This window comes from Emys orbicularis, chromosome 10 (genome assembly GCF_028017835.1).
Source record: "Emys orbicularis isolate rEmyOrb1 chromosome 10, rEmyOrb1.hap1, whole genome shotgun sequence".
NCBI lineage: Eukaryota > Metazoa > Chordata > Testudines > Emydidae > Emys > Emys orbicularis.
This window is the reverse complement of record NC_088692.1, coordinates 10,395,331-10,407,565: the sequence shown is the minus strand read 5'-3', so window position 1 is coordinate 10,407,565 and position 12,235 is coordinate 10,395,331. Positions and strand designations below refer to the sequence as shown.

General features: G+C 39.7%; 1 protein-coding gene across 1 annotated transcript in view; it reads left to right on the top strand.

Annotated features, from left to right (window-relative positions):
* SDK1 (sidekick cell adhesion molecule 1) overlaps nt 1-12,235 on the top strand; it is a 675,085-nt gene that overhangs the window by 274,573 nt on the left and 388,277 nt on the right. Inside the window, exon 4 of the mRNA XM_065411886.1 lies at nt 3,464-3,611. Coding sequence (XP_065267958.1) covers nt 3,464-3,611 — 148 coding nt within the window. The remainder of the gene's footprint in view (nt 1-3,463; nt 3,612-12,235) is intronic.

Genomic DNA, 12,235 nt, shown 5'->3' with positions numbered 1-12,235 from the left:
CTGCCAGTCCTCTCTTCCTGGTCTCCAACAACAGAAAATGGAAAAAGCAGACAGTTGTCACACTCTACTCCCACACCCCTTCATAGACTCTTGGGAGGGAGACAACTGGAAACAGCAGGAGGATAATAGAACACCATGCCTTTCCCCGAAGACACCAATTATAGAGGCTCTAGAGCATAAAGGAGGCAGGGGGCTATTAGGAAGACAGCTAGAGACTATCCGAGGAAGAGAGAGGTGGGATGTTGCCTTGGAGGTTCCAAGTAATCACCCTTGCAATAGAAAATTAATGGGTTTATTCACAGTCAATACCTCACTAACCAAACTCTGAGATTCTGTTCCTGAACATGATTGTGAACCAAATCTTGTAGGATGTTCATATCTGTCGACTGTAGTTCAGAATACAAAGGCTGTCAAACTTGACCTCTGATTTGATTTTTGACTTTCACTTGGAAATGTTAATTGATTTTCTCAATCATTGGTGCTGAGTTACCTGACTTGACTTGTAAGATATGAAAGATGTCATAATTCAGTGTACTTTTGCTCTTGTTTCTTGCATTAACATCTAGAAAATATAAATCAAATAACTTGTTTGAAAGCATTTTTAAAGAATTAAACTGTGATCAATACATTACTCTTTAAAAAGTATGTTTGAACATATGCCAGCTTTGGACTTAAATTCAGCTTCTTAATTCCAATCCTCCTCCTTTCACCAAAACAATAGGATTCTTTTGAAGTAAATATTTCAAAATCTATAAGTAAAATACCTTTTGTTTGTAACACTACATGTTAGCTGTCTGATGCATAGGATACTGTTCCTCAGGGTACATAACTGGAAGATCAGCAATAATAAAATGGATAATGCTTGATAAATGGAAGTAAGATTAAGTAGATGAGTTGAATTCTTTATTAGTCATAACCATTTTCAAGTAAGTGATTAGACTGAATAACTGTGTCATAAGGGAAAATGCATAGGATTTTCTTTCCTGTACTTTAAAATGAAAAGTGGTAATGAGAATAATAAGTTGCACTTATACAATGTTTTACAAAGTTCAAGTAATTTATCCCTTAAAACATCAGTCTCCAATAAGCATTCTTATTATCTCAGTTTTACAGATATGGAGATTGACACAGAGGGTTTAAGCGACTTGCCCAAGGTCACTCAGCAAGTCAATAGCAAAATTGAGATTATGACTTGTGGACTGAGCATGGAATTGGGATTTCCCAAGAGCATGTTGCAGTGGCATAGAGATTTTTCAGAACATAAAAGTGCTATAAAATTGTTTTCCAATAAAAAAAAAAAAGAGAGAAGACAGGAGTAGAGGAGATAAAGCATGAACTATAATAGCACAACTGGAATTGTGTTGTAAGGATAAATTTGAGCGTCTCTATTCTGATGGTTATACCCAAATGATCAATAAATGCAATTTCACAAAAACCAGTGAATTCCCGAATCAGACATATCCTTAGAAGCACAACTTCCATCTCAGAAGGACAGAATGAGTCCTGCTCATTTTAGTCTGGTTAGAATTGTCTCTATTAGCAATCCCGCAAGATGTGATGTTCTATACCTATAATCAAATGGTACCCAAGAAAGGTATGAAATTCTTTCCTACCTTCGAAAACAAACAATAAAAATTACAGAAATTATTTCTCATTTGGTCTTCACAACTGAATGTCCCCTGATTAGTATACATGAGGGACAAATATGTCAGCGACAGTATAAAATAGCTTTTGAAAAATCACTTTGATCCATTGTTGAATTATCGCTGTAAAATACGATCATTAAAATTGAATTCTATTGTAGTATTAATCTGTCACCATTATATTTAATAATATTAAATACCAAAAAGCCAATTTTGGTAACAAGAGTCTGAATTACTGTAAATCAACACAAATCTGGAAACTCAGCACCCAAGGTTAAGATCTGTTCCTACAGAGTAAAATAACTTAAAATATCATAGAAGTTTAAAAAAAATGTGTTTAATACCCAAGGGACTGGATTTCTGTACCTAGTAGTGACTGCTGCTGTCTTATGACTAATCATTTGCAAAACTTTAATTTTCAAATCTAAATTGTTTTAAGCAATGTGCACGCAAGGCAGCACCTCAAACTTTGTAGTGTTTTACTGTTGTCACTTTTACAGTATAAAAGTCCTCCAATTTTTTTCAATTTATGCTCATAAAAATTAGTTGAGATATAAATGAATGGAAAAAGATGTTTATAAAAAAAATGCTGACCAGTTCTTTTTGGGCTTAAAATGCCTGAATTCAGAAGGCTAGACTAGTCACATGATAGTGAGATTAATTAGAATTACCTACGTGATTCAAAACTTCTTTTCAAGTAGGCGATCTGATTAGTTATAAACAAAAATACATGAAGCAACAGTGCTGATTATGTCTGAATAAGTAGCTTGAAAATCACAAAAGATTATTAAAACCCTTTTAAAAATACCATGTTTTTTCTTCCTGCTTTTGTTTGTTTTAGTCTCTTACTTCCATCCTTAGACAGGGCTGCAGGTTCATGCTCTTCTACCCTCCCTGCATCCCCTTCTGCTACAGATAACTTGAATACTGACCCGTTGGCCTTTGGGAGATGGGAATTCAGTGGGGAAACCAAAACAGTTATTTCTGTACACCAATTTATTAATTTAAAGAAAAATAAAATGCATACTGGTTTTTAGATGGCAGAAGAGTAGAAACCTGCAGCTCAAAGACAAAGCTCAAAAGACAAAACAAAATCAGGAAGAAACAATGCAGAGTGTTTTTAATGGACTTCCAACTCCTTGGTCCTTGCCTATAAAACTGTAAGCTAGATGAGTGCACTTGTGGGAGGACCCATAGTAGAAGTTTGCATTTTTTTAAAAATGTCAAATACATAGATGGGGTATTCGGTCATGGAAGGAGGCCACAGCTAATGAAGAACCCACAGCTAATGAAATATTGCAGATAACCATGGCCTTGATCCTGCAGTTATATCAAGTGGGCACACAATGGTCCGTCAGTGTGAATCTGATTGCCTGCTGGTGTGACTAGACCATGATACAGCTATGCCTGTGGGTGTAACAATAGACTGAAGGAGTATCATGACCAGAAACACTTGGGAGCAAGAAAACTGTGCTACAGACGTCATAAAACATTTACACTACTTTTGCATTTACATTACGAACTATTTTATCCAGTGTAAGAATATATTCCAAAATTATTTGTACATTAAAAATGACACTTTCTGGTTTAAAAAAAAAGTCAGTTATTACAATAGGACACGTTAAATCGTGCAGCAATGCTTGTGTGCTCTGGAGGTACTCTGTTTTCCCTTGTGCCTCACCACGCACCTGAAATCTTCATTAATCAACACTATAGTCATATCTTTTTGCTTAGTTACGACAATGCCATTGACTCTGATGCCTTTAAAAAAAAAAAAGAGACGAAATTTCCAGAACTTTGAATATAACTTTTCTCTTCAGATATGGGAAATTTCATGGACACAGACCAGAGAAAAACAGCGTCACAAGGACAAGCTGCAGTTCTAGAATTCCTGTACATCATCAGCTATCCCAGACCACAAGTGACTTGGTTTAGAGATGGCCACAAGATTATTCCAAGCAGTAGAATGTAAGTTGATGTGAAGTTCAAAAAATTAAAGATGTGAAATCTGACTAATTACATTTGATAACAGCTTACATTTTAAGCAGACTAATTAAGGTTTAAAGAAAACGAAGTAGTGTAGCTCATCCCAAGTTTGAGATAAATGGCTATTTCAAGACTGGCTCTGAAATTCTTAAATAATTCAATAAAATAATTCATGTGATCTTAATGGTTGTTGTACTGCAGCAGGCAGTGGTAGTGGAGAATGGCTGCTTTCTCCTCCTCCCATTCATTTTCATGGTGTGCTTCAGAGAAGTAAATGTTTGTCCCTGGATTGTATTTACTTGAATGCACTAATTTAATGAATGCTGGTATTTACTTATAAGGCTGCATTTTATTTTGAGCTCTGCTTGATGCTATTTTCCTTGACAATAAAACTGTAATCACTGATTATTTCTCTTTATCTTTTTATCCTACTGGCAGTTTTATTTCCTTTGGTCTAATTAGCAGTTCATCCACTCATGGCAAGGTTGTTGCACCGTGATTAGCTAAGCATTATCTCAAGGTGTATTAGTTTATCCCTTACCTAAGACATTTAAAATGCCAATGTCTATCATTACACTCATGCGTTTATTTAAAGCTTTGTGTGGTCAGCTGGAGCATTTAAAATTTTTTTTTTGTCCCTGCCTCCTTGTCAAATTTAATAGAGAATTACTGGGTTATCAAAGTTTTTAGAGAATGAGAATTTCTAAAGGATCCAGTAGCTGGCAGCTTGTGGTGAGAGATATTTTCTGGTTCCAGGATGGCTGCTGAGTGCTAAGAGTTCTTAGTAGGGAAAAAAGGCTTTTGAGTTTGACTTTTAATTTGTAGAGTCATACTGTGTTATAAGAGCATAAGATCAGCCATACTGGGTCAGAACAATGGTCCATCTAGCCCTGTGTCTCTGACAGTGGCCAGTGCCAGATGTTTTAGGGAGTATGAACAGAACCAGGCAATTTCAAGTGTTCCATCCCCTGTCATCCTGTCCCACCTTCTGGCAGATGGAGGTTTAGGGACACCTGGAGAATGAGGTTGTGTCCCTGACCATCTTGGCTAATATTTTACTGCAGTCCATTTATACACTTTTTAAACATAAAAGCTAGTGTTCTTTTGAAAGTCAGTTGGAATTAATGTGGTAAAGGATGTGGAGCAGCTCTGTAATGAGTTATGAATATACAGCCTGCTAATTGGGGTAGTTACAATATGTCTATATTCTATATATATTAAATATATTCTATACTATATGGCTATATTGGAATGTTTAGTGTATATATATGTTGGTTTAGTTTAATAGCAGGTTGTTGGGGAAACAAACTGGAAACAGAAACAGTAGTTCCAGATGAAACACCTCCTGGTAAACACTTCAGTGGGGCTAAGAGACAATGCCTGAACTCTTACCTGTGAGGAATATACTCATTGACACCAGCCAAGTTACAAAGCTTGTTTGCCAATGCTAGGAACAAACAGACCAAAAGAGCTACAGGCAGCTAAAAAGTCTCTGTCCAGAAGTCAGGCATTTATTTGGGTGCTGTTTGCAGGGAACAGATTGACACAAGCAGATACCTGTTTGCATGTCTGAAGAAGCAAAGCTTTCTTAGGCCTTCCATCACAGGGTGGGAGAGCTTTAAGTAAGATAGATATGCATATAGGCTGGCTGTTTATTTTAAAATCCTATTTCTCGTACCTTATGCTGTTTCCAACTGTTAAGATTAAACAGTACTTTGATTTAAGACGGCTGTTTTGCATCCCTGTGTTAACCACTGGTCACAAGCTCCTGACAGGAAGAACTGCAGGTGTTGAACCTAGTCAGACCTATTGGGATAAGTACAGTAGATACGCAGGGTACCGGTCTAAGAGTGGGAGAATCACAGGATTCCACCTTGAGAGAAGTGAAGGCATGAAATCTGAGACCTGGGGGGAGGAGGGTACAGTCAGAGGCTAGAGAAGATATCAGAGATGCAGCTAGCCCTCTAACTATGACAAATGTGTAATGCCTTCCTTATGGGGACTGAACTAATTGCCTCGGGGTAAAAGTTTTCTTAGCAGCAGCCCTCCAGTTTTAAATAAGGCCTTACATACACACAAGTTGTAGCAATTTAACTGAATCAGTTTAGAAACTGATCTGGTTAGATTGTTTTGATCCTTTGTGTGGATGCTCTTAAATTGGTTTGAGTGCCTTATATTTCTAAATCAATATAAATCACTTTATATCCTGAGTGTCCACAGAAGGGGTTTGCACCCCTCTAGCTAAATCAATCAACTAGTCAATCAGCTACAATATTTCCCAATAGTGAAAACATTACACTTTATGCAGGCTGATGAAACATTCAGGGCATGTCTACACTGCAATTAAAAACCCGTGGCTGGCTGGTGCCAGCTGACTTGGGCTTGCAGGGCTTGGGCTAGGGGGCTATTTAATTATGGTGTAGATGTTTGGCTTAGGCTGCAACCCATGCTCTGGGACCCTCTCACCTCACAGATTCCTAGAGCCCAGGCTCCAGTCCAAGCCCAAACATTTACACCACATTTAAATAGCCCCTTAGCCCAAGCCCCACGAGCCTGAGTCACCTGGCATGGACCAGCCACGGGTGTCTAATTGTGGTGCAGACATACCCTCAGTGCACAAACTGGGGAGAGCATAGGTGGTTATTCCATGCTGAAACTTCTTATCACCACCTCAAAGAAAAGTTGGCACTTATTTTTTCACTGTAACATCATTTAAGAAAACCATTGGCTCAAAGACCTGTTGGAACTGCTTCTCATTTGCACTAAGGGCCGTCCACTGCTTTCTCAGTGTAAAGTGGACTTAAAGTAAGCCTGGTTTAAAGTTACACACCCTTTATGGTCCCTTTATATTTCCAGAATGGTGTAAACGGGTGTTAGTGTAGATGAGAACCAGGCCCATTAGGAATACAGGGATAACGACCACAATTCAATAGAATTTACATCACTGTAATAGAAATCCAGGTGAGTGTACAGGCCATTGTTGGTGTTCGCAGGGGAGCTGACATAGCAGTTTTAAAGCAGCTAATGCTCATTCATTTGCTTTTTTAAACTGATACTTAAAATTTCAGTTTTTTTCCTTTCCAGTGTTAATGTTTCAGTTGAGCCTGTTCAGCATTCCCATCTTTATTTGTTTCTAGGGAACGCAGGTAGCAGAAGATATTATTGCATTGTCGTAAATTCTGGCATCACTTCATTATTTTGGAGGTATTTTACAAATATATTGATAGGACTAGCCATTGTTCTTTTTCTTTTCTAATCTCAACTTCACATTTTAGCATGGTCTCCAGTTGTAACAGATACTTCTTGAATTCAGAATAAGCAAAGATAATAGACCAATTTCTTATTCTTCTTAGTAGGTCATCAGGCTTAAAATTGTCAGTTGGTTAGACTGGAGAAAAAAACATTGATTCAATGGATAGATTAGTCTTCACGTTCTTCCACAAGTGAAAAGTCATGATGATAATCCTGCTGTGCGAGAGTGCAGAGCTGTGATATTTACTGGGATGGGGCTTCCTTTTGAGATACAGACAATTTCTTTCAAACAGAGAGGATTTTAATTAATTTAAATGGCAATGTAACTCAGGGTGGAAAGATTATTCGACTTTATAGAAAATAACTGTATTAATTCAGCTGTTAACTAGTATCTTAGCTGCATTGATTAGATAACACATTCTTAAATTGTGTTAAAGCCAAAGGATATAGATCGGAATAATGACTTAATTTTTACAAGCTTTTCACTTGCAAATCCACTCTGAAGAGCTTTAGTTCCTGCTGCATACAATCACAGGTAGGCTAATGTAAAGATAACACAAGCATATGGAGTTTATCATGTCTAGTAAGAGGCCTTTCATATAGTCATGAGGTTGCTGATAAAATTCCTGATATAAGATGACTGATATGCCACAGTAAATTTATTCAAGCAAAACAATGGAGTATATTTACAGCATTTCAAAGCCCCTGAGTTTGTTTTCTTTCCACCCTATTTCAGTGTATTCATGTGTGGTGTGTAATACAACAAGCCAATATAAATTTTGGCTATTGTGAGTTTTCTTTCATCAAAGTCTTATTTTGATATTTTAAAGGGATGTTTGTGCATTATCAAAGAAAAGCCATGTTACTTCACCTGCAATAAAATTTGTACGGTGCTCTTAATCATCATTTTCTTCAGAATAAGGGAAACCTGACAATATATTCAGATGAATTCATATTCATTCATATTCGGGGGGGAGGGATAGCTCAGTGGTTTGAGCATTGGCCTGCTAAACCCAAGGTTGTGAGTTCAATCCTTGAGGGGGCCACTTAGGGATCGGGGGCAAAATCAGTACTTGGTCCTGCTAGTGAAGGCAGGGGGCTGGACTCAATGATCTTTCAAAGGTCCCTTCCAGTTCTAGGAGATAGGATATCTCCATTAAAAAATATATATATATGGTGGCCAAAGAAGGTGTAGTCATATAAAAACATCATAAAGGATTAGAATGTTTTGTCCATTATTTCATTATGGAATCCTCGTTTAGAAAAGGATTATGAAAATCTTATTTTTAGTACAGGTGTTCTGCTACCTGAGTCACCAGTTTACTTGCTGCATTGTTTCCTCTCATGTGTCCAACTTTTCTCCACCTGTTCATGGGCCATTTGGATTTTTGTTATGAAGCAAAAATATTTGGGAATCAAACTTCATTTTGTAGAATGTTGGTCAAATATGTTGCTGTTCAGAAATACTTTTCATATGTAGCTAGCTAGTTTGTTTCTACCAGGAAGTGGTAACTTTAGACAACACTCAAAGTAAATTTGAGAAGTATTGGAAAAAGTGTGGAAATTCAGTGGAAAGACTCTGGTTGACTTCAGTGGACTTTGGATGAGGGCCTTAAATGTTGTAGCAGAAGACCAAACTTTGGGGTAGAGCACAAAGGGTTGAAGCGATACACAGCTATTAAATTACTAGATGCATATAGTACAGAGTAGGAGTGAGGGAAAAGGGAGGAACAGTGCAAACCTTCATTTGAGAGGAAAGTAACTGGAAAGTGGCACTTGATAGAGGATGGAACCAAAAGTTATCCAGAGAAATATTTTTCTGTATGGCTAAGCTGTCTTTGCTTTGGAAACTTACAGTTTCTCAGGCAATTAGCATCTGGTTTAAGTAGTTTACTGTAATTCTTCCTTCTTTAAACTTTCTGTTCTGTGAAATCTATTCTCCTGTTAATACACACATGTGCAACACTCATTAAAGTGTGGATTTGAAAACCAAGAGTCTGATTTTCAGCTCCTAATTGGGTGCATGTTTGCACGGGGTGCACCTTTCTAGCTACACGTGCACAAATCAATTATTTTCACACATCCATCCACATAGATACATGCAAAAATATACATACCAACCTACAGCTGAAAATCACTTTCTTGTCCAAAGTCACATCCCAAAAGCAAAGAAAAATCTGTAGATGCCTTTATGAATATGACTAACTGGGTATTAAAAACACTTCTTGCTGTCCTGCACTGGTATTTATAACTGAAAATTTAAAATGAAATGTTACGGGCATGAGGCTAAATCGTCACTTGAATATCTGCCCTGAGCAAGGAGTTTCATGTAGTTGTGCTGCCCTAAGAGAAGCCTGAGAAGCAGATTGTGACAAAGAGGATATCATAGGTGTGATTGCTTCTCATGTAGACATACCCGAGCAGGCTTTGATCTTCCTAGAGTAACAATCGCTATAAAGCTGCAGCAGCATGGGTGGTGACTGCTGAAGTATGTACCAGGGTCCTTGGTGAGCAGGACTGATCCATGCCCCGGCTAGTGTTGCCATGGCTTCACTGCTGCTGTTGCACGATCTAACTAGATTGCTAGTTTGGGTAAGTCTGGAGATTCTGCAGTCACACCTCCTGATGCAGTGTAGACAAACCTTCAAAGGGAAATGGACTTCAGTGAGACTTAAGCATATACATACAGTTAAGAACATGCTTAAGTGCCCTTCCTAAAAAGGGATACTTTCCTAAATTGGAGCCTTTGTGACTTTCACTGTGGAACCTCAATTTTGCATAAATGTTTATTTTTCATTTATAGTATTTTGCATTCTTGATCCCCATGCCTTTTCTAGATAAAACAGTAACGTTTTACTCAGTAAAATCCACCCTAGCTGTTTCTGAAGCACCACGGTTTGGCTATCAGAAAAACCTGACAACTTCATTTGGACCATGGCCAGTAGCTAAGATTGAAGAAGAGTCTGGGCTGTGATGTTTGTAGGATGGAGAGGGAGGCTGGAGGCCATAGTAAAGATAAACTTGCACTCTTTTGGATGGGAAATAGGAAAGGGGAGTGAGGAGGAATCTGCTCTTTGATACAAACACAATTCAATGCTCTCCTGGAGGAAATTGGGGTCAAATTTGTTCACTGATTCATAGATTATAAAGCCAGAAGGGACCATTGTGATAATCTAGTCTTACCTCCTGCATAACACTGGTAACAGAACTTCCCTGAATTAATTCCTGTTTGAAGTAGAGCAGATATTTTAGGGGAAAAATCCAATCTCGATTTAAAAATTGCTAGTGATGGAGAATCTATCACAGTCCCTGGTAAGTTGTTTCAATGGTTAATTACTCTTGTTAAAAATGTGAGCCTTATTTCCTGTTTGAATTTTGTCTAGCTTCAACTTCTAGCCATTGGATCTTGTTGTACCTTTTGTCTGCTAAATTGCAGACAAATTTCTGTTTCCCACATATGTACTTACAGACTATGGTCAAGTCACTCCTTAACTTTCTGCTAAATAGATAAAGTTCCTTGAATCTGACTATACAGGGCATGTTTTCCAATCCCTTAATTATTCTCACGGCATTTCTCTGAACCTGTCCAATTTATCAACATCCTTCCTGAATTGTGGACATGTTGTAACAATTTAGATGGCATATAGGGGCCCAAAGATGTAAATATAACCCAGTCCAATATTAAATGTTTTTAAACAAGATTTGGTATACAGAGACCTCAGCCTGCTTAGTACCATGGCAAACTCCCCATTAAAAATCTTTTTTAACTTTTTATTAAAGATAAGAAGGAAAATGGTTATAGCATTTGAAATATAACATATTGAGTAAGGCCTTTTTTTTTGCAAAGGAAAAAACCTTTGTTTTGACATTTTCTTAAATGGTATTAAAAATGGTAATAATTTTTCTTTGCGGGGAAAAGAGAAGTTAGTGGAGATGGGTTGGAGCTGTCATTGCTGCTGCTGTTAAAGTTTGCTCCCTTTTCCTAGAAGACAAGCACATACACACACGAGGAGAGAAAAGAACAGCAAAGATAAAAAATGCAATCTCTGATGTTGACTCTCTCTTCCTTACTGCTGGAGAAACAGGCACAGCACATGGTCTTATCAGCCACTCCGAGACCTAACAAACTTATACCTGTATCAGGCTGTTTAGGGCATTGCTTGTAGTTGCCTCTTTCTGGTCACAGGCTAACAGCAGTGTTGCAAATATACAGTCTTGCCCAGCTAAGCTAGACTCTTATTGGACAGAAAGCAAAAAGAGAAGGACAGGAAAAAGAAATAAGATGGGGAAGGTAAAGGAGACATGGGGGTAGGGATGAGGGGAGACAGTCTCACATCCCCGGTGGTATTCAGCTGGAGATGGAGGTGACAGCACGGGCATCAGGTATAATAGGCCAGGGAAGGCTGTGCCTTCCCTCGTGCTCCCGCTGCCCCGCTGCCAGACAACTGGGCCACGGTTGCCCCCCCCCCCCCCGTTCCCCGAAACCTCCACTGCCTCCTCTACTCCACCCCCTGCCCCCAAGGTCCCTGCTGCTCCCCGCGTCCCTCCTCCTTGGGACGGGGGAGTGAGGAGCGACACGGAGAGCCAGCGGCCGGCGGAGTGAGGCGGCTCAGTCGGGCGCTGCTGGGGCCGGCAGCTCGGTGGGACCTTCAGGGCCGGGAGGAGCTGGCGCTCGGGGAGGCTGCCATCGGCTCTTGGCCCGGCCGATTCTGGCGGGGGGGGGATTGGGGCGGAGCGGGGGGCAGGCGGGCTGGCCCAGAGCTCAGGGAGGCTGCTGGCTCAGCCCGGCCTGGCTCGGCGCCTGGCCCAGCGCTCAGGGGGGCCGACAGCTTGGCCTGGCACTCACGGGGCTGGTGGCTCAGCCCGGCATTGGGTCTGGGGGGCGCGCTGTGGGTCTGGGGGGGGCGGCTGGGGTGGGTGGGCCGGGGCTCCTCCAGTCATGGGGGGCCCTCAGGGCTTTTCCTTTTACGGGGAGAGAGGGGTTGGGGCGCCAACATGCAGGGGGCAGGGCCTTTTACTCACTTTTTACAGTTGAGCTCACAGTTAGGGTAAATTTGTAGGCCCATTTATTACAATGCACACAAGAACTGGACACATTTATTCCATCAGCAATTGCACCAGTGCCAAATATAGAAGTAATATAATCGTCCTGTTCCTCCTTTATATTCCCATTTATACATCCAAGGATTGCATTAGCCCTTTTGGCCATTGCATCATATTGGGAGCACATGTTAAGCTGACTTTCCACAATAACCCCCAAGTCTTTTTCAGAGTCACTGCTTCCCAGGATAGAATCTCCCATCCTGTAAGTATGATCTGTGTGCTTTGTTCCTGAATGTATAACCTTACATTTG